Source organism: Onychostoma macrolepis, chromosome 11 (assembly GCF_012432095.1).
Source record: "Onychostoma macrolepis isolate SWU-2019 chromosome 11, ASM1243209v1, whole genome shotgun sequence".
In the NCBI taxonomy this organism is placed as follows: Eukaryota; Metazoa; Chordata; class Actinopteri; order Cypriniformes; family Cyprinidae; genus Onychostoma; species Onychostoma macrolepis.
Genome location: NC_081165.1, coordinates 5,596,730 through 5,618,085, shown reverse-complemented (window position 1 = coordinate 5,618,085; position 21,356 = coordinate 5,596,730). Strand labels below are relative to the sequence as shown.

The window sequence follows — 21,356 nt, the reverse complement described above, 5'->3', positions numbered from 1 at the left end:
TGTGCTAGTCTGGACATGCCCTGCTCGTCGTGTGAATTTCAAGAAGTTTGGAGAAACTTGAAAATTCGGCTCAGAAAATTGATTAATTTGCATAAAAATGCCTCCACAGGCTTTCCGTGGACAATGCATTAATAGGTCATTATTCATAAATGCAATGATTTTGTACACTGGAGCTCATAAAATGGCTTAATTTCCATAAAAATGCACTGTCCACAGAAAACCTGAGGAGGCCACTTCACTGTCCGATCTCGTTTATTCAACGTGGACTCTGACACCGCTGTATCCTACGATCAAGACTATATCCTTCCGAGAGAAAATACTTACCTTGTTTGCCTTACCTTCTGTGTTCCTTCCTCCTTGTGTCCTCCTCTCTTCATAGAGTAACCGTCATTGGAGTGTGTGAAGTGTCCTTGTGGATTCCCCCGTCGTGTCTCCCAGAAACGCTGTGGAAAAGAAAGAGAGATCATCATCCTATCACCAATCCACGAACTACTCACTTCAAGATCATCTACTCACTTCTCCACTCAATCATCTACACCAGTGTGCTTCACCTGTTAAAATAAACCACTAATAAACCACTTGAAACTTCACGTGCTGGTGCTGGTAGCCGAATACCATATTGGGTAGATAAGTGTCTACCCCGAATGCAAAGTAGTTTGTGCACATTTGGCAAAAATCTCTCACACGGGCCTCTTCCTCACATATCCCCTAAGACCCTCTTGAATGAAATTAAGTGTCCTGATGTGAAAAGTTTGCTGAACTGCAGAAACACATGCTTAGAAGCAATTTAGAATTCCTAAACTCTGGCCCCCGAGTCGGTGGCTCCTAGGCTACCAACATACCTACTTTCGAGGTCCTGTGACCTTTTTACCCCTGTATATCCGACATCTCACTTGCAACTTATTCAATGGAAACTTCACAGGTGGTTCAGGGTCAAGGGGGTCCTTTTTGGCCAATCGAGCAGATACGGACACGGAACTCCAGATGCTGTCCTGGGGGACCGTGACGTCACGTAGATGTCAATTTCGGGGGCGATCGAACCTTTCTGTCCGCTGTCCAAGAAACACCTATGAAAACTAAGTTTAGGTGGTTAGGGTTCAAAATAGGTGCTCTGTGGACGATGAGGAAGACTATGGTTAAGTTTAGGTGTTTAGGGGTCACAATAGGCACTCCGGGAGTATGAGGAAGACTATGGTGAAGTTTAGGTGGTTATGGGTAAAAATAGGTGCCCTGTGGACAATGAGGAAGACTATGGTTAAGTTTAGGTGGTTAGGGATCAAAATAGGCACTCCGCGGGCATGACCAAGACACTGGTCTTACACATAATCGTGAAAAGTGTGAGTTTACCAAGCACAGACTTGAGTTCTATGGATTTATCTTTTCTGCCAATGGTATCTCAGCAGACCCCAAAAAGGTTGCAGTCATACTACAAGCCAGTGAGCCCAAAGATCCTGGGGAAATCCGAAGCCTACTCGGCATGGCAAACTACTGTTCACGATTTATATAGGACTTTTCGACGATCAGTGCACCTCTTCGTGAACTGATTAAAAAGGGCACACCATGGAAATGGGGCGATACGCACAAGTAAGCTCTTTAGCAGCTCAAAAATGCTTTAGCTAGTGCCACCAACATGTCCTACTTCGATCCCTCAAAGGACACTGAACTCGTTGTCGATGCTAGCCCGGTTGGCCTCGGTGCTATTTTGTCTCAAATGCAAAACAGACAAAAATGCATCATTGCATATGCCAGTCGTGCACTCAGTGACATTGAAAAACGATACTCACAAACTGCTGGTCATTATTGATGATTACACATGGTATCCTGTAGTTAAAAATTCTTCACACTACCTCAACAACTGCAGTAATACCAGTTCTTGATGATGTTTTTTCTATGTTCGAAATTCCCAGTGTGCTTAAAACTGACAATGGCCCTCCCTTCAACAGCAGTATGTTCACACAGTTTGAGGATTACATTGGGTTCCATCATAGGAAGATAACTCCTTTCTGGCCACAAGCAAACGCTACAGCAGAGTGTTTCATGCGCACATTGGGGAAAGCCATCCGAACTGCACACACTCAAGGTATCCCGTGGAAACAACAGTTAAATATTTTCCTTCGTGAATACAGATCCACACCATACTGCATAACAGGCACTTCGCCTGCTGAGTTGATCTTTAAAAGGAAGGTGCGTACAAAAATTCCCATGGCTACTCCAAGTACCACCAATGCTGATGATGACATCCGTGCAAAAGACAAAAGGGCAAAAGATAAAATGAAAGCCCTTTCAGACACCCGAAAACATGCCAGACACATCAACATCAAACCTGGTGACACAGTGCTGTGCCAGCAACAAAAGCGGAATAAACTAACGACACCGTACAATGCAAAGCCACTCGCAGTCACCAAAGTCAAAGGCACAATGGTAACTGCAGAAGGTAATGGACTCTCCATTACAAGGAACTGTTCTTTCTTTAAGAGACTCAACCAGGTGACACCAGATCTTTTGTTTGGCCTTGGATTTGAAAATGAGACAGAAGAAACTGACTCATGCACAGTCCCTCAGAGATATCCTGTTAGGCATAACCGTAGGCCTCCTGCCTACCTCTCTGACTATGTTTAGGTAGACTGTGTAGTGTAACTAAATAATTGCATAGATTGTTCAAAGCAGATGTAATGTATGCATGTGACAGTGTGCAACCACAAGTGATGGAGGAAGAAATAAAAGTTTGTTAGTGTTCCTGTATTCCCGTCTGCCAGCGTCTTTACGTGAAAGATAATATGACATGAAGAAACACTACAGTGGAATGCAACAAGTTAATTTGATTTAGTTAGAGATCAAACTGTACAGTTTTGTGAGAAAAATGCCACGTACGTGAATGTAAACAGCATACCCAATATGCTTTGTGCAACATTTTATATTATAACTTTGCGAAAGATTAGTAAGGCATAGTAAATAGCATATCAATATTTAGAGCAGTTCATCTCGATTCAAACGAGCCTATGCACAATAAAAAGTGATGTATAGATCTTGAAATAAAGCTTACAGTATGCCATGACTTGCTACTTGCTACCAATCGGCCACTGTTTAATGGAGCGCATTTGGATTGGATCGTTTGCTCAGACTGACATGTCTATCATTTACCATATGCTATAGAGTAGGAACGCACAAAGCTGTAATATTACACGCTCATGATCTGTAGGTTATGCAATAAGATTATACATTTAGGAATGCCGTTTAGGCATCAGGTCATTATAAATGCTTTCGGGATGACAAGGGAAATCGCTCGGAGCAGTGCCTGGGCAGGAAGGAGCGATGGAAAAGGTGAGCAGAGCTGAATTTCTGTTTGTCTTTGTGGGAAATAGATGTTTGGTGCGGCGAGCAAGCCTCAAACATTTGACTGTCCACGATCCTATTTTAAGAACGATAGATTTTATGGATGAAGGTGGTTTAGCTGGAATTTGAGTAACGTTAGGGGCTGAAGCGGCTTTAGTGCATGGATGCTTACATTACTCGGGCAGGAGAAACACGTTTGATGGAGGCAGCTGGGCAAATCTGCAGGAGATCGTTGACGAGCTCTATTTCCCTTGTCATGAGCTGAAAGTGGAGCCAGGTTATAATAGTGTCTTTGCAGAGCAGAAGTGCAGGAGTTCGTCAAGCTGGGATACTGTTCACAGGGCTGGGTCGTATCCCGGGAGAATAGATGCTGGGACGGTGCAATGAGAGCTGCTTATATAGGCTAGTAATGATGATTGACAGGACTGAATTATTAGGCTCCTCCCGAACCTACGTTTGGAACTTCGTTTAGTGCAAATACAACTGATCTGGGCCCGCATTCTTAAAGATTCTAAGAATCCTCTCAGAGAGCTCCTAATTTAGCTTAAAAATTTTTAACTAGGAGTCTTAGCTTAAAAGTGATTCAGGACCAATCTGAGAGCCACTCTGAGCGAGAAAAAGGCAAAAACTTTTATCTTAGTGAGGAGGCGGGGCTGACCCCGTTGCTAGCTATGACACAGTCTTTTGAAGACTGTGATTGGTTGGTTGTCCAAGAAGGAAATAAAAGAGAGCTTTTAAGAGTAGGGTTTATTATGTCTTCACTTTGAAATTACAGGCGTAATTTTTCCTGTTTTACCGTACTCTCTCTCTCTCTCTCTCTCTCTCACACACACACACACACACACATTATATATGTATATATATTCTTTATTTTTTATTTACCATGCTGTCATACTTAATGTATTTTATAGGAAATGAACAGTGACACAATAAGGTTCTGAAAGTGCTGTCAGGTACAGACCCAATCATCGCTGCTGCATAGTTGCATTTTTCAAGTTGCCAAATATGTTAATGTAGTTAATGTAGTGATTACGTCCATTTCTGGCGCTATGGCATTTCTGCGCGGTGTCTGTGATGTTAGCGTGTCTCTAATAAGATCAGTCACAAACATGATCCCTGCACGATCTAATGTGTAGCGTCTTATTAACTCACTGTCATACATTGTGTGCATCTTAATTTTAACACCCACATTTCTAAGAATTTTCTTAGAATTTTGTTACTAGGAGCAACTCTTCACACTAAGATTTTTCATGAATACGGGCCCTGATCAGAGGTGGACAAAGTACACAACTCTATTGCTTGAGTGAAAGTACAGATACTGCTTGTCAAGTATTACTCCATTAAAAGTGAAAGTTGTAAAGACAGATTTTTACTTAAGTAAAAGTACAGAAGTACTTGCTTGTAAAAGTACTTAAGTACCAAAAAGTACCAAAAGTAAATTTCCTTTCTTATGTCAACAAACTGTTTTATTATTCTTGTATGTAATACTTGCAATATCTTATGCCTCTGAAGCAACTTACAATACATTATACCTACTGAATACACTGACTAGCTTGTAGTATCTTTGTAATGAAGAGCTTTTCACATCTATGTATTGAGATTCATTCACATTTGAACTGACTGGACAGCTAAATTGCTGTAAATGCAGACTGATAAGAAAAAAAATCAAACCTGCTTTAAAACCCAGCAACACAACTGTAGCTGTATAACTTTACAACAGCAACACTGATTTAACAAAAAAACAACAAAACAAAAAAAAAGTAAGAATTATTTGACGTTATCATTCTCACTGTACTTTGATGTCATACACAGAACGGTCTGTGCAGGGCTGCTTCAAGTCAAACACCTATTGTGTTTTGTTAGGAGATGCAAATCATGTCTTCTGTGGCTTTATAGGTTTACACAATTTTGCAAAATCAGACAAAATTGTGTCTAATATATACCACAATATTAACTTCTTATTATTGAATTGTTGTAAACAAATATCACATTTGCAACTGGTCAGTGTTCAAAAAATCCTGGGAAATCACTTCACTGCTGATAGACTGTCTGAAAAAAAATCACGTTTTAGAGAAGAAAAAGAATCACCCACTGACTTTCAAAGCTGCTACATAGTAACGACTTTCTACTTTGAGGACCTTGATAGAAATGTAGTGGAGTGAAAAGTACAATATTTATCTTTCAAATGTAGTGAAGTTAAAGTCATAAGTTTCCAGAAAAATAATATTCAAGTAATGTGAAGATACTCAAAAAGTGTATTTCCACAGAATGAAATAATTAAAGAATTAAAGAATTGATTCAGAATCATTGAAGACAGACCTGGAGAGTCAGATAATTATGTTTTTTTCCCTCCCACTATTTCCAGTACATTGGCAAGTAAAGGCAGAAAGCCTTGCTGTCCCCATAACTGTCCAGTTCAGATCCATTTACATGTTTAAATTATTCATCTCTGGCAAGTGGGGCTTTAAACTCAGCACACTTTGAGACAATGTTGAAATCTCTTCTGAAACAGGGGAGATAAATGTGAGATTGCTGGATGTTGTCTATCTGAGATTTTACCAGAGGTCTCCATTTGCTCTTCTGTTCATTTACCTTTTGTCTAGTAGAAATGGAAGGAACAGGATAGAAATAAGATTTTGCAATGATTATTGTCTTGTGTGATAACAGGTGTCTAATACTGGGCAGTCTCTCCAAACTTTTGGCTCGGCCTCTCTGAACATCCTGTGGCCGTACGAGCTGATTAATAGGAAGTGGCTGTTGTATCCGAGTGCTCTGCAGGTAGACGGCCAGCCACCCACTCACTGTGAACCCCAGTCAGCACTCAACCCTCTGCACCTGGCCCTCGACCAGCCGCCGCAGACAGAAAACCTTAAGGTACACTCAAACACCCACCAAATGAAGCCGCTGGTCATTGATAAATGCAAGTACTGAGTGAGATGTTTATCTGTGAACAGGGCAGCAGAAAGGTGCGCTCGCATCTGGAGACCAAAGACCTTATTCCCAAAATCCCAGTAGGAAAAATCACTCCAGCTGTTTCTGCATCTGAGAGAAGGAAGTCTCTCACACTGGTGAGTGCGAACCAGGACAGTAGACAAAATTAGAAATTCTTTTCTGCCGTATATTATTTTATAATATTATTTAATAATGAGTGATGGATCTGTTGGTATGTTTCAGGATTGTTTACTGGGCTCTGCACGATGTCTGCTCTTCCAGTGTCCTCTACTCACATTCTCCGGCTCAATCCATTTCAGGATCCGAGCGCACATGTGGAACAGCACTTTCATTGAGGTGAATGATTGTTTTTAATATTAACACAGTGGGGCAAATACAGAATGGAGTTAATATTTACTGTACATTATAAAAATGATTTCAAAAGATGGAAACACATTTACACTTAAGTTCAGACAAGAAAACAGTGCCAAACATATAGTACAAGCCCACAGCCAGTGAAATATAATCCATCAATGTGCACAGTCTTTATCCAGTTCATATATGTGTTGTCATGCACAACGGATTGCAGTACTTCAGTGTGAAGCGTGGTGGGATTTTAACGCAAGTAACACCACAACTCCTAGAGAGAGTAGCAGCAGTCCTGCATTTTCTCCGTTTGCAGACAATATATTGTACCATGGAATGATGAGCACCCAGTTTTTTAACTGTGTGTTACACAGGTTGTGATGGTGTAGGTCCGTTTACTGATCATCCAGTGCATAATGTGCACAAAACTGGAGAACTCCGATCAGATTACCTGACTGATGTACAACATAACAATAAAATAATCCCTGGATTAGATAGATACTCAGACTGTTGATCAAGACTCTTAGTAACAAGTAAACAAAATTTCCTTGTGCAGAAATTAGTATTCTAGTAATTAAGTAAGTATTCTAATTAGCGTTTCTTAGTTTTAAATGGACAGAAATTCCAATTACAAGATTTGCACTAAAATGTTCTCCTGGTCTGCTGTGCCATTGTTTGTACATTTTCTTCCATGCTGGTCTGTTACTGTAATATGACTGCATTCAGATACAGTCACCTCAAGCACCTTATTTATCAAATGCTGAAAACAGCTATATCATAAAATACAGCAATTTTCAATTTTAATTGCACTACCATTCAAAAGTTCGGGGTCAATACAATATTTCTTAAGAAATAATACTCTTATTAATTAAATATGCATTAAATGATCAAGTGACAGTAAAGACATTTATAATGTTACAAAAGATTCTATTTAAGATAAATGCTGTTCTTTTGAACTTTCTATTCATCAAAGAATACTGAAAAATAAACTGTAAAAATGGTTTGCAGAAAGATATGAAGCAGCATTGCTTGATAATAATAAGAAATGTTTCTTGAGCAGCAAATCAGCATATTAGAATGATTTCTGAAGGATCATGTGACACTGAAGACTGGAGGAATGATGCTGAAAATCCAGCTTTCATGGGAATAAATTACATTTTAACATATTCACATAGATAACAGTTATTTTAAACTGTAATGATATTTCACAATATTACTGTCTTCATTGTATTTTTGAACAAATAAAATTTTATAAAATTGCTGCAATTTTGATGAAACTTTAATACAAAGTTCATCTGATATTCTGGCGTATTTGTGGGTTGTTTTATAAGCTCATCCAATTCGACTGCAGAAGCAGAACTATCAGCACAGTGTTCACTTTTTTACTTTCTGTCCATTAGGAGTTTTCATCTGTCAGTGCTGTGGAGCTGCTGGTCAGAGCCAATATCACCATAAAATCCAACATTAGACATCTGGTGCTGAAGGACGCTGCTACACAGGTCAGATAACACACACTCACTGGTGATCATACATTCTCACATCTGAGCATGTTCATGTTAGCGTATTAATTTTTGCATGTGTGCAGGTGTCAGTAATGATTTACCCAGAGCACGGGCTCTCAGACCAGCACAGCATCCCATGGTGGATCATTCTCATTGCTGTCCTGGCTGGAATTATTGTTCTCGCACTGCTCGTGTGTTTACTGTGGAAGGTAAGTGTGCACCTGCACCCACGCAACAAGCATCTTTATTGCAGATGAAGTGAAACCATTACCCCACAACCTGCACCCATGACCTTGGTCATTTGTCAGTTGTTTGACTACTGTCCTGGTGAATGTCCAAAAGAATATAATTTGACTTGATGACATGGTCAAGTTGCTGTCTGATTAATCTGTGGAGTGGCGATTTAGTAATGTTGATCACAGCTTGATTACTGGTTGTCAGTCATGTACTTTTATGGACACAGTCTAGCAATTTACTTCTGGATTCTCCTCCTAAACGCTCCATGTTTTATGACCCTTTTTTCCAATTTATTTGTATATAGTAAAGCAGCTTTGCAGCAAACAGAGTTGGTATGGCTCACTCTTTAAGATGTTTAAGAAAGAAGGAACTGAGACAACTGCAGTGGTCAAATGAAACATCTTTCACCTTATGAAACATTGGATATGTGGTTCTCAAAAGTCAGTCTGCTGTCATTTAAAGGCATGAAAACAAACCCTAAAAATGAACATTATAAAAATGTTCTCGCCATCATGTTGTTCCCAAACTCTTTTCTATCCAAAGGAAATGATTGAGGGCAGTGCTGTAAATGACTGAAAACAGCTTGAATGTTTCATAGTTTCATAAAAGCAGCCCACACAGCTAGCTATATGATAGGAAGCAAGCACAGTTGTCATTCGCTCATCTAATGGCAGGTTTTTCAACAGTGACATCAAGCTTCCTTGGTACCGTTGTTTATTATGATCGACCGTCATTTACATCAAATCTGGTCAAATAAAAGATGACAGAATTCTTATTCGTAGGTGTACTTAATGAAGTGCACCTATGTAAAAGTGGTCATTGTGCATATGTGACTAAATTGATTCCCTTTTCCTACTATGCATTCTATTGTCTTATAACATTTATCATAAAATTTCCTCATTTCTAATTATTTAACCACCCATTGCTAGTTCCTCCTGTTTTCTTCTGTCTGTACCTACATTTGTTTGCATATTTCTGTTATATATTCCCCTCTGGTGGAGCAGTGTGGTTTTTTCAAGCGCACAAAGAGGCAGCCTCAGTATGAAACCGAGTATTACCGGGCTCAACTGCAGCTGCAGCCATCTGATGTGGAGAGGAAGCAGGCCACTGAACTTCACTAAGAGCCTCATCCAGCCTGAACTTCCTCCAGCACATCCGTCAGGTGGTACAGCTCTGTTCTGCAGTGGAGTTTGCTGCTGTGCTGTGGCTTTCCAAACTATGGCATGATAACCAGTATTTGAATAATAATAGGCATGCCTAACAACTTAACATCCATGATGTAATATGAGTAGCTGTCATTGAAGCGTCATTGAGACAAGACACCAGGGCCAGGCCTTCTTACTTTGCTAAACTTCTAGAGAATCTCTCCCTAGGAAATAGATTTAGCATGCACATTTACAGAATTACAAGCCACTTGATATGAGATTTATGTTTGTAAATAACTTTTGATGGCAGTGGAATCAGTGATGCAAGGCAGAACAAGCAATTCATTTCCTGTAACAATAGATAGTAATTGAGCAAATAAGCAAATTAAAGAATACAGATCCTTTCCATAATTAGCATAGTCACAAACAAGTAGAGCCTATGATACTCAAGTGCAGGTGACAATAAATAATGATGTGAATACCAGTAAATTGACCAGCACATACCTTAGTAAATCGCCTTGCATGATTTATTCTAAATGAATACATTTTGCATCTGAAAGTGAAACTCTAACAAATGCATATGCAAAAGTGGGAGGGAAAAAGGTTCGCCACAAAAATAACTCTCCACTCCACTAATTTTTCACTGTAAGGGTGTTACATACACAACACTGTAAGGGTGTTACATACTTACATACTCATTAAAGGGATAGTTCACCCAAAAATTCTGTCATTAATTACTTGCCCTTATGTCGTTCCATAGACAGCAAGGATCCTAACACAATCAAGGCTCAGAAACGTAGCAAGGACATCGTTAAAATAATACATGTGACATCAGGGGTTCAACCATAATTTTATGAAGCTACGAGAATACATTTTGTGCGCAAAGAAAACAAAAATAACAACTATTCAACAATTAGTCTCTTCCGCATCACCCTATAGCGCCATTTTGGAGAGTATCAAATATGTAAACAACGTATGCTGTTCTGTGTCAGCAGCACCGTATGTGGATACGTTGTTTACATTGTTTACACTTTGATCTGAACGTAAACAACGTATCCGCGTACATACGTTGTCAGAGAACTCTTTAATCAAATTTTATTTTAATCAAAAATATTTTAATTTGTGTTCTGAAGATGAACGAAGGTCTTACAGGTTTGCAACGACATGAGGGTGAGTAATTAATTACATAATTTTCATTTTTGGGTGAACTATAACTTTAAGAAACATAATAGCCTTCTTAAAAAATAAAAAATAAAGCCTGCAGATCATTGAAGATTAAGGATGATGGAAATCTGCTTTGTATTCAGTGCATTAGAGTGTAACATAGAGGCTGATGATTACATTAAAGGAATACATCTGACTTCATCCTGACTGACTAAAAGTTTGATAAAAGGATGTGCAAAATATTAGATGTGAGTAAGAGTTGTTAGACTCTTAGCTTAGCTTGTGTGAGAAGGGCATCAAAAGAAGATCTGATAAGCAGCGGTTGTTGAGCACTAACTTTATCACTCTAAAAAAATAACAGTTAAAAAAGGGTTTGAAGCTGAAATAGACCAAGCATGGTGTAAATGAACGTCTTGCCACACCTGCCAATGGAGTACATTGTTATTATGACAATGGAATGGAAGTTTAAACCTTAGAATAACAGGTAAAATCTCTCACATGATTTTAACCTGGTTATAAAAAAAAAAAAAAAAAAAAAAAACTCATATTTATCTCATTGTGCTTCTTTCTCTTTTACAGTGTGGTTTCTTCCAAAGGGTTCAGTATAAAGATAAAGTGCCCCAGTATAAGGCTGTGAAGATCCTTCGGCAAGAGACACAATTTCAGGACAAGACTTTTATTTTGCACAAAAAACAATGGGCTACCCACTGGAGTGATGGGTCAATCTAATCTAATACGCATCCTTTTGTCCTCAGCAACATGGACGCCAACCAGAGAATGCAGTGGACTCACACTGACCTTAAAAATACACTGCTACAGATTTTTATTCAGCATTTTATAAGTTGCATTTTTCATTGCTCTGCAGATTGAAAGAAATTTTCAGAAGGACAGCTGGATCTAGCTGGAGATATACAGTATATAAATGGAAATATATGCACCTAGTATTAAAACCACTTTTTAATGTATTAATGTTGTATTCAGTGTAATGGTGTTTGTGAACTCATAAAACAGCGGTGGTTCTATATCAACTACAGTTCAGTGCCTTTAGAACTTTGAAACATTTGAATACTGAAACATATTTTAAGGGTCTTTATATCATATGAGGAACATGATAAAGTTTTCAATTCGCAAGAAACTTAGTATGCATCATCCAAAGACCCTCATGATAAAAAGCTATTACGTTAAGTAATTCATAGTATTCATTTTTCATAGTATACATCATTCCAAAGCAGATTTACAGAAAGTCATACTGTTTAGTCTATAATGCCTTAAACCCAATCCTTCAGCTGTCATGCTGGTGTCATGCAGTAGGTGGCGGTATGCACCTTTAAGTGGGTTTGCCAATTGCTGTTAAAAGAAAAAGATGCTCAAATAAACTCAAAAAATAAGAAATGTGCGTGTGTGACACACGAGAACCTGCAAGGTCTGCTCTAGCGCGTCACACACGTTTGAGCTTCTGTGTTTAGTGTATTTGATGCACACTTTTGTAACGATCTCTCATTCATTTAATCCTTTACTTTTATCTGCCGTCAAACTATCTGAGATGTCGTTGTTATAACGTGCTGCGATGGGTTGCGTCTTCGGATTTAACTGACAGACTGGTGTTCTGACACTGCAAGCTTCCTGCTCTCTGACCATGTTGAAATGATTTAACTCACTGTACATATAAAATACAAGATGTTTACTGTATATCAGAAGTCCCATATTCACAATTGTGATCACACACAGTCTGTTTACAATGTCTACCATTGTGACATGTTTCCATCTATGAAAGTCTTTATATAGTGTGTGCATAGAGAGAGAGTGTGTATCTTATAATTATATTATATTATATTATATTATATTATATTATACTTTTACTCTCTGCACAACTCTGTATACATTGGATTGATTTTAATAACTTTAATGTACTTTAATTGACACTAGGAATATATAAGTATTGAATCGGGACTCGGTATTGGCAGATATCCAATATTCAATGACTCGGATTGGATTGGGGCACAAAAAACCTGATCGGGACATCCCTAAATTTCAGCGTTGTGAGGGCATAAGAGCTGAGCACTGCATCCTGCCTCATTTATTTGAGAAATAGAAAGAAAGAAATCAGCAATAATAATGACACGGCAGAAAGTTTAATTTTACTGCCAAGCCTTTTGTATAAAGGAGATTAACAGGCAATATCTACAGTACAGTTCAATGCTGCAAACTTCATATTCTGTTTACCAAAGTTATGTTATCATCAATGTTTTGGCTATGTATAACAATAATGTTAGGATAACTCAGGGGTGGCCAACTTAGGTCCTGAAGAGCCACATTCCTGAAGAGTTTTGCTGCTCTAATCAAACACACCTTAACAAGCTAATCATGGTCTGAGGGTTACTAGCGGTGCATCCAAAATCATGTACTGAGTAGGTACTACATTTGAATATTGAATATTGGTAGTGTAACACTTATCCTTATCGGCAGAGGTAACACAATGAAAAGGGGGAATTGTTTTTGTACGCTGGGTGTAAACAATGAAGACAATAATACAATAAAAGATACACAATAAAATGTATTTTGCCGCTGAACTGAAACAACATAACATATATTGTACAAATAATCCTTAAAGTCTGATGGTTATTTACCATAACACAGTATTGAGGAAACTCCATGTGTTGATACCCCAATGTATTCACCCGTGTATATACAATCCAAAGTATTATAATCCAGGGTGCAAGTGTTAGTCCTTGAAGGGTAAGTATCCACAAAGTGTACTTTACAATCCAGGCAGTAGATGACCACGGAGTCCCAAGAGTCCAATTTAAGGGTTTTTTCACATATAGTTCATTTTAAAGTAACCAAACCCAGTTCACTTATGGTGTTTTCACATATAGTTTGTTTTAAGAGAACCAAACCCAGTTCACTTAAAGTGAACCAGAAAGGGAACCAGCCGAAAGTGACCTCAGTCCTTTTGGTGTTCACAATCTAGTGGACTCAAAAGAGAACCCAGTTCTTTTTTTGGTCCTCTTCAGCAATGAAGAGATCTCAGACCCTTTCTTGTTCACACCACAACTTTATAAGAACTCAGACCCCAGCTTTCTTTGCAGCAGTGGATTTTGTGTATTCAAGATTGTGTCTTCACATGTTGTCATCACATGGATGTGGCACATTTTGAAGCAAGTGACAAACAGAGAAAGAGTCAGACAAAGCAGAACTAAAGGAAAGCGTCTGAAAAAAACGGAAAAGGGAAAAGGATAGCTGCTAAAAATAAAATTTTCTTCTAACACTTTCAACAACTGCTGCTGCTTGCCACAGGACTGCTTGTGACGTTTTAGCTTTCATTTGAACGGTTAGTATAGAAAAGTTTCATAAACAGAAAACTACATAATTACATATTGTCGTTTGAACTGTAATAATTTTATTCATTTATTAATATATAGTTTTGTTATTATCAGTGCAAAGTAGGGCAATTTAAGTGTCATAAGCTTCTTGCCAACTTTTCTGTATATTGCGCTGTACTGTATTTTTATCAGGTCATGTTGGACAAAACCCAGGTCTTGTGTCTGGTGGGAAAGCACTGTAAACTGGACAGGCAACGATTGGTTGCGGAATGTCAGGATGAGAAGAGACTCATTCATGTTCCTCTGCAGTAAACTTAGACCATGTCTGGAGCGACAGCAAACTTGCTACAGAGCTCCTCTCACTGTGGAACAAAGAGTTGCAATTACGCTTTGGAGGCTTGCTACAAATATTGAATATCGATCCATTTCACACTTGTTTGGTATCAGCCTCTCAACAGCACACATCGTGATGCAGCAAGTAGTCTCAGCCATTCTCCAAATCCTGAAGCCAAATTTGATAAGTTCCTACAGGAAACAACTTTAGAAATCTAATAAACGGCTTCAGAGACAGGTGGGGCTTTCCCCAATGCGCTGGGGCTATAGATGGCACACATGTGCCTATCATAGCCCCACATCTTAACAAGTCTGATTTCTACAACAGAAAAGGCTACTACTCCATAATTCTGCAGGGTGTTGTGGACCACAAATTAATGTTTTGGAACATCAATGTCGGGTGGCCTGGGAATGTCCATCATGCAAGGGTGTTTGGGAACTTCTAGAAAGGTCAATCAGGCAGACTTTTCCCACCATGGACAGAGGAATTTCAAGGTGTTTCTGTCCCTATATGCATTGTAGCAGATGCTGCATACCCACTCCTACCATGACTTCAGAAACCATTTCCTGAAACACCCAGAATTACACAAGACCAGCGTCTGTACAATTACAGACTGAGCAGAGCCAGGATGTGTGCAGAGAGAGCCTTTGGCAGGCTAAAAGCCAGATGGCGTTGCCTACTTGAGAGAAACGATCACAACATCAGCAAGATCAACAAAGTTGTGGCAGCTTGTTGTACACTTCATAATTACTGTGAGAGCAGAGGTGAAACGCTGGAGTCTGACCTACTGGAAAATTTGGAAGATGAAGTGGACAGCGAAATGGGTGAAGAAGAGCTGCTAATCCCTGATCATGTCACTGGTCAAGATATTTGCAAAGCTTTAACAACACATTTCAGACAAATTTAAAATTAAAAGGGAACATTATGTGTAAAGTTAATCCAGCTTCCTTTTATCTCAGGTAAGATGGTGATAGTGACAGCTGAATGTTAAAATGTTTCTTTGTTCATATTATTTTTTTTTTAATTCACAATAGAATGCATTTCATTGTTTTATGGATTATTGTTTCTTTTCAAAGGAGTTATATAATAAAAGACAACATAATTGTTTTGTATTGTTCCAGTTAAAGTAAGTTGGTTTATTATTATTTATTTATTTGAAAAATGTGACAAGTGACTTCTGAACAGAATATTTTCAACGTCTGAACATTACATCTGTAAATAATATAATAATCACAAAAAAATAAAGTGCTTACTTAGACTTCAAGCATTACTGTGTTGTGTTTGTCAATACAAAAAAAAAAATAAATAAAATCTGATTCACATACACATGTTTCAGATACTATGCTTATACATTTTTTTTTAAAAAGAACATTCAAATGTCTTCTCTTACAAAGAAAAAATGGTTTCCGGTTCCTTGTGTGCATGTGGTGAAACATTTGTAATGCAGCAACAAAAACAAAAATGTTTTCAAAAACTAACATGCGCTGCATGAACAATAACAATCCAGTGAACAAGACATCTTTCAGTTGAATTTGTTTATCTCATGTAAAACTGATGAGAGTAGCACTTCGGTAGAAGCATCAGTGGAAACTTCCTGGTTATACACTGGAAATCCTTGACTTGACTGGTGATCACGGGTGAGTGTGTGAAGTGTGCAGTGTGTGAAGTGACTGCTCTGTTGCATAGATTGGAGCAGAGAAAGGTGTTTGACTAGGTGCAGCATGGGTTGATGCACTAATCACTTGGGAAAACATACACAACATAGCTTGGTCATGCTCCATCTGTGTCTGCCAACGCCTTTCTTCCAACTGCGTTTGCAGTCTGAAACGTTCTCGCTCCAGTTCAACCTCTCTGCGGTGTAGTTCCTCCTCTTCAGAGGCAAAGAGCTCAAAGTAATGTCTTTGTTGGTCAGTTATGCTACTTAGCATAGATGTCACCTCTGTGGTGCTGGAACGTCTGGTTGGTCGTTTTTCAACTGACTGCAGATGTGTACGTCTTGGAGTGTCTGCTGTAATCATTTGTTCGTCGTGATTGCTGTTGCTTTCACTCGCACTACTGTTTTCATTAACAGTGCTGCATCTCTCCAATTCTGAAAGGCACAAATTACAGAAAAATAAGCAGTGGATAACTGATCAGAAGAACTGATCTCATCACACTATTTTCTCAACTTAATTAACCTCATTTGATACTGTAATCTTCATGTCTGCTATACATCTTTTGTAGCTCACAATAATAACAACACGTTACAATAAGATTCTATTAATTACCATTGGTAATACATTTAGATATCATGAATTGAACAGCATTTATTATAGTAAAATAGTAATATACATCTGAAAGAAGAAAGTTATATACACCTAGGATGGCTTGAGGGTACATAAATCATGAGCTAATTTGCATTTTTGGGTGAACCATCCCTTTAATGAGTGTAGCAAACTTATATTAATAAATGCAACCATTGTAAACAGTTCTATGAATATGGACTTTTTTTTCTGTTGTTACAGCAGTGACATAACATGGCTGCAGGTATGGCAAGCCTCCAGGTACACATGTCGAAACGAAACGCAAAGCGGACCGGGATCTCATTGCTTTCGCATATCATGAAGTGGTTCGCTTTTGGGTCCTTTTAGGGGGGTCTGAGATCACATGGTTTGATCACATATATACACGCTGAACCGCTCCGAGAGCATTTGAAAGGGTTAAACGAACTAGATGTGAAAACACCCTTGAAGTGAACCAGAAAGGGAACCAGCTGAAACTGATCTCAGTCCTTTTGCTGTTCACTATATTGTGGACTCAGAATAGTGGACTTTATATTGCTACTATATTGTTTTGCTGGTTTCATTGACACACACACACACACACACACACACACACACACACACACACCACACAGAGACACAGACAGACAGACAGACAGACAGACAGACACAGGGTGCGTCCGAAATCGCATACTTCCCTACTATATAGTATGCGAAAAACAGTATGCGGGGCGAGTAGTATGTCCGAATTCATAGTATTCGAAAAATAGCAGGCGAGAAGTACCCGGATGACCTACTACTTCCTTCCGAATTCTGTAGTAGGCATACGATGGACACTTTACTATCCCATGAGGCCGCGGGAGAGGAGGCGTCATATTCGAAAAATGGCGGAAACCGGAGACGCGGCTCTTTTTAAGTGTAAGTACCTCAGAGAAAAACGTTGCTCATTCTGGTTAAATTGTACTTGTTTAAAATAATCAAAGTAAACGGCTGACTTATTAAAAGTTTAAACATTGTAAATCGATGAGATGACTTCATGAATCAGCTGTAAAAATGTTTTTAATCATTACGGAGCACATCGAGCTAACGTCAATGCTGTACATCAGCTTGTCAACACTGCTTTTTTAACGGAGACGTTCATTGTTTAGCAGTTTAATGAAATTTAGAAATCAGAAAATTCAACGCAATTACGATTTTTTTACCCCTCTTTTTCTAGTGTTTATATTTAAGTTAGTATATATTTTGTTGACTACATAGCAAGCCACTGTTAATAAGTATACCTCAGTTTGTCAGTGTAGCATTAATAGATTGATCATGATTAATGTTTACTGTTTTGACATTACAGGGACTGAAGAACACACTCGACTGCTTATCCAGTGGAGAGTGGCTAATGAAGCCCTCTTCACTGGAAAGCGTAATGCTGCCATCAAAGGTTTTGAGTAAGTAAACAAGTAATGTAAAATGTATTTTTTTTCAGGTGCTGTTGACACTGAATGTAGTACATAATAACACTTTAAGTAAAGGTCTTACTGAATTCTTTTTGTGCTTGATTTCTGTGCATTTATTGTGACAGAGCTTTTGTGACAGAGCAGAAGCTTGAGGGCAAAATTTATGCTCCTCAAGTGAAACGGAAATGGGAAAACTTAAAACAAAAATATAGTAAGATTTAAAAATAATAATAATTGTTCACCCCAAAATTTTAATTATTTCATGGTTTGATCATGCTAATTTTTTTCCATGTTATTATAATTGACTGTCTTGTTATTTTGCTTTTAAATTTTTGTAGGATCTTAAATGTCCACAGACTGGTGTGAGCACCGAGGATGGTGAGGTTACAGCAGCATCTTGGAGGTGGTATTCTTGGAGGAGAGACGTGAACGAGAGGCCAGGGAAAGAGAAGAAAGAAGAGAGAGAGAAATGAGAGAGAGAGAGGAAAGACGAGACAGGGAGACAAAGGAGAGAGAGGAGAGATTTCTTCAACTTTTACAGTTCATGGCAAAAAAATAAAGAATATTAATATAAAACTACACTTTCTTTCCATTTATTTATGTTGAGATTGTCATTGTTTCATGCTGTTTTATCAAGTTTTGTTGCAATGTTAGTTTCCAGGGATTTGCAGTAGCTAGATTTTGTCAGTTGTAAAGTGTTTAATATGGCATTGAGTAACAACTATTTTAAAGCACTTATGTGTACACTGATTTTGTAGTAGTTTCCAGCTGTTTTTTTTAAAGCAAAATGCAGGAATATCTAAAAAATGAGAACAAGTGCCGCACTGTAGAGAAAACCCAGACCAGACAGCTTTAAAATGTATTCATTTTATTTTTTTCAAATTTAACTTCTACATGAATAAGAGCACAAAGCTTAAGACAATCACTTTTGCATCAAGTAGTATAATAGTTTAAAGCAACACCAAATGGAAATTTCTTAAAACATTTTATAATGGTACCAGGAAAATGAACTTCAGCATCTTCAGACAGTTTTGAAGTTTCAAGTTAGTAATATCATCTACTAATCTCATTTATAGGACTTCACTTTATTACTCCAGAAATAAAGTAATTTGTCAAATTAAGCTCAAATAAATATAAATATAACCCTCTAGTGATATTTGTGATATGTAGCTAGAGTTTCAAATAATTGATATGCAAATTCACACACACGGCCTTAGGCAGTGTGACAGTGGTTGGTGTCAATTTAGTAATTCCTTTATTTACTCTTCTATTTTTGTCAAGTTTAAGACTTCTGACGTGTCATATAACCCAGACTTTTTTCACTTTTAAAAATGAGGGTTTTTTTCTTATAAAAATCGCCTCTAAGCCACAGGAAAAGGTTGTTTTTCTTGTTTTATTTTATTTTAGTAGTATAATATCTTTATTTACTCTTTGATTTTTGTCAATCTTTAAACTTTCTAGCCTGCTATAACGGTTAAAACGCATACGCGCGTATGTGAGCGGAAACCGGAATGAAAGCAAATGTTTCGGACGTCTTTGGATTTTTCAGCCGTAGACGCCTAAACTTTTTACATTATAGCATGAAATGTAAATACTTCGTCTCATGCAGGGGACAACGAAATGAGAACGACACAGTGTGTCTGGACGTATGATTAACGACGCGTCCGTATCAGATCGAGAGTTGCTGTAAAACATCTAAAGGTGTTTCTGGAGACGCAACTCATTTGCAATCTAACGAGTTTTTGAGGGGGGTGTGACATCGTAAACTTTGGTGTAGCTGTTCATTTATCAAAGGATGCCTCCCCTTTTGAAGTTTTTATATGACACATAGCTGGTTAAGTTAAAAGGATCGTTTGACTGCTTCTAATCCTTGCTTTAGAGGTTCATGTTTTAGGTTTGAGAGATATAAAAACTACAAATCTTAACTTATTTGTTAAAACAATAGTTATATTGTTGTTTAATCATGCTGCTTTTCATCATCTTGTAGAGATACCCAGTGTGATTCTAAAAGTTCACAAGTTTGTAAAAGGTTTGTATGAGACATCATAAAAGTTTAAATGTTTAAATGTAGGGGATTGTTTGTGTATGTTTGTATTTATGTTTGAGTATTTTATTCCTAAACTATACCTAACTTTTAACTTAACCAGCTATGTGTCATATAAAAACTTCAAAAGGGGAGGCATCCTTTGATAAATGAACAGCTACACCAAAGTTTACGATGTCACACCCCCCTCAAAAACTCGTTAGATTGCAAATGAGTTGCGTCTCCAGAAACACCTTTAGATGTTTTACAGCAATTTTGTAAACAATATCACTTAAGACTAGTTTGACAAACAAGGGTACGATCATAAAACAAGCCTGGATCCAATTTGAAACATTCTAACAATAAGTACGACCATTGCAGCAAATGTATTCAATCAATCAATCAAACTTTATTACAGACTCAAGGTCCAGATTTAAAAAGACAGTAGACAGCATATACAACCCATAGCATCTATCACAGACATAAAGAGTTACAAAATACAGCAATACCGGTGTCTCCACAACTTTGACTGATACCGTGTAGTACTAACCCCTATATTTGATAAACCCACAATAATCTCATTTTTAGAAGCATTAAGCCGACAGGTAAAACTATACATAAGATTTCGTAACAGTGTTTTAAAAGTGATTACTCTCGCAGTCGCAAACATTTCACTTGCACTATGACATCTAGGCCTCCGTAGTAAGATTCTCCTTGCATCATTATAAGCTACTCGTGGCTTTTGTAAACTAGATGCTCTGTAGTTACACCGCAAAATGAGTATAAAGTTTTGTACAGTATGCTTTGAAAAGTGACACCTTTACCTCATCTGAACAGAAACTAAACTTACGTAAAGTATATTCGCCTGCATATACATCATATGGCGTAGCCTTTCAATATCCTCAGCATCTGTCACGCATTCAGTGATAAAATGTCCGAGGTATTTTACTTTCGCACACACAGTGAGACTCTTGTTAGACAACTTAAAACTGGAAAATTTATATTATAACACCGCAGTAAGATAAAAGTCCCTGCTTACCTAGTTTATGATGAAACTAGAAAATATAGACGTGAGCTAACGGGTGTTAAAAATACCGGTCACGTTCGTTAGGTAGCGAACACACCGAACTTGGGGGGAGGGTCGCGAAGCAAACAGTCTAACACAACACACGTTCTCCAGAATGGTGCTCATGATGGGTTCATAATTTCACGATGAAGACCGACGGGGTATTCAGACACCTGCAGCAGGACTGACTGACTTTTTCTTAAGATTTGATTTCAAGAACACA

At 38.0% G+C, this 21,356-nt stretch overlaps 1 protein-coding gene across 2 annotated transcripts in view; it reads left to right on the top strand.

Annotated features, from left to right (window-relative positions):
• The window catches only part of itga7 (integrin, alpha 7), a 34,358-nt gene extending 22,228 nt beyond the window's left edge, over positions 1–12,130 (top strand). For both annotated transcript variants that reach the window (XM_058791135.1, XM_058791134.1), the window contains exons 20-25: positions 6,001–6,207; positions 6,288–6,401; positions 6,508–6,621; positions 8,031–8,129; positions 8,216–8,341; positions 11,258–12,130. In XM_058791135.1, the coding sequence (XP_058647118.1) occupies positions 6,001–6,207; positions 6,288–6,401; positions 6,508–6,621; positions 8,031–8,129; positions 8,216–8,341; positions 11,258–11,407 (810 nt within the window). In that variant the 3' untranslated portion in view covers positions 11,408–12,130. The remainder of the gene's footprint in view (positions 1–6,000; positions 6,208–6,287; positions 6,402–6,507; positions 6,622–8,030; positions 8,130–8,215; positions 8,342–11,257) is intronic.
• The last annotated feature ends 9,226 nt before the right edge of the window (positions 12,131–21,356 follow it).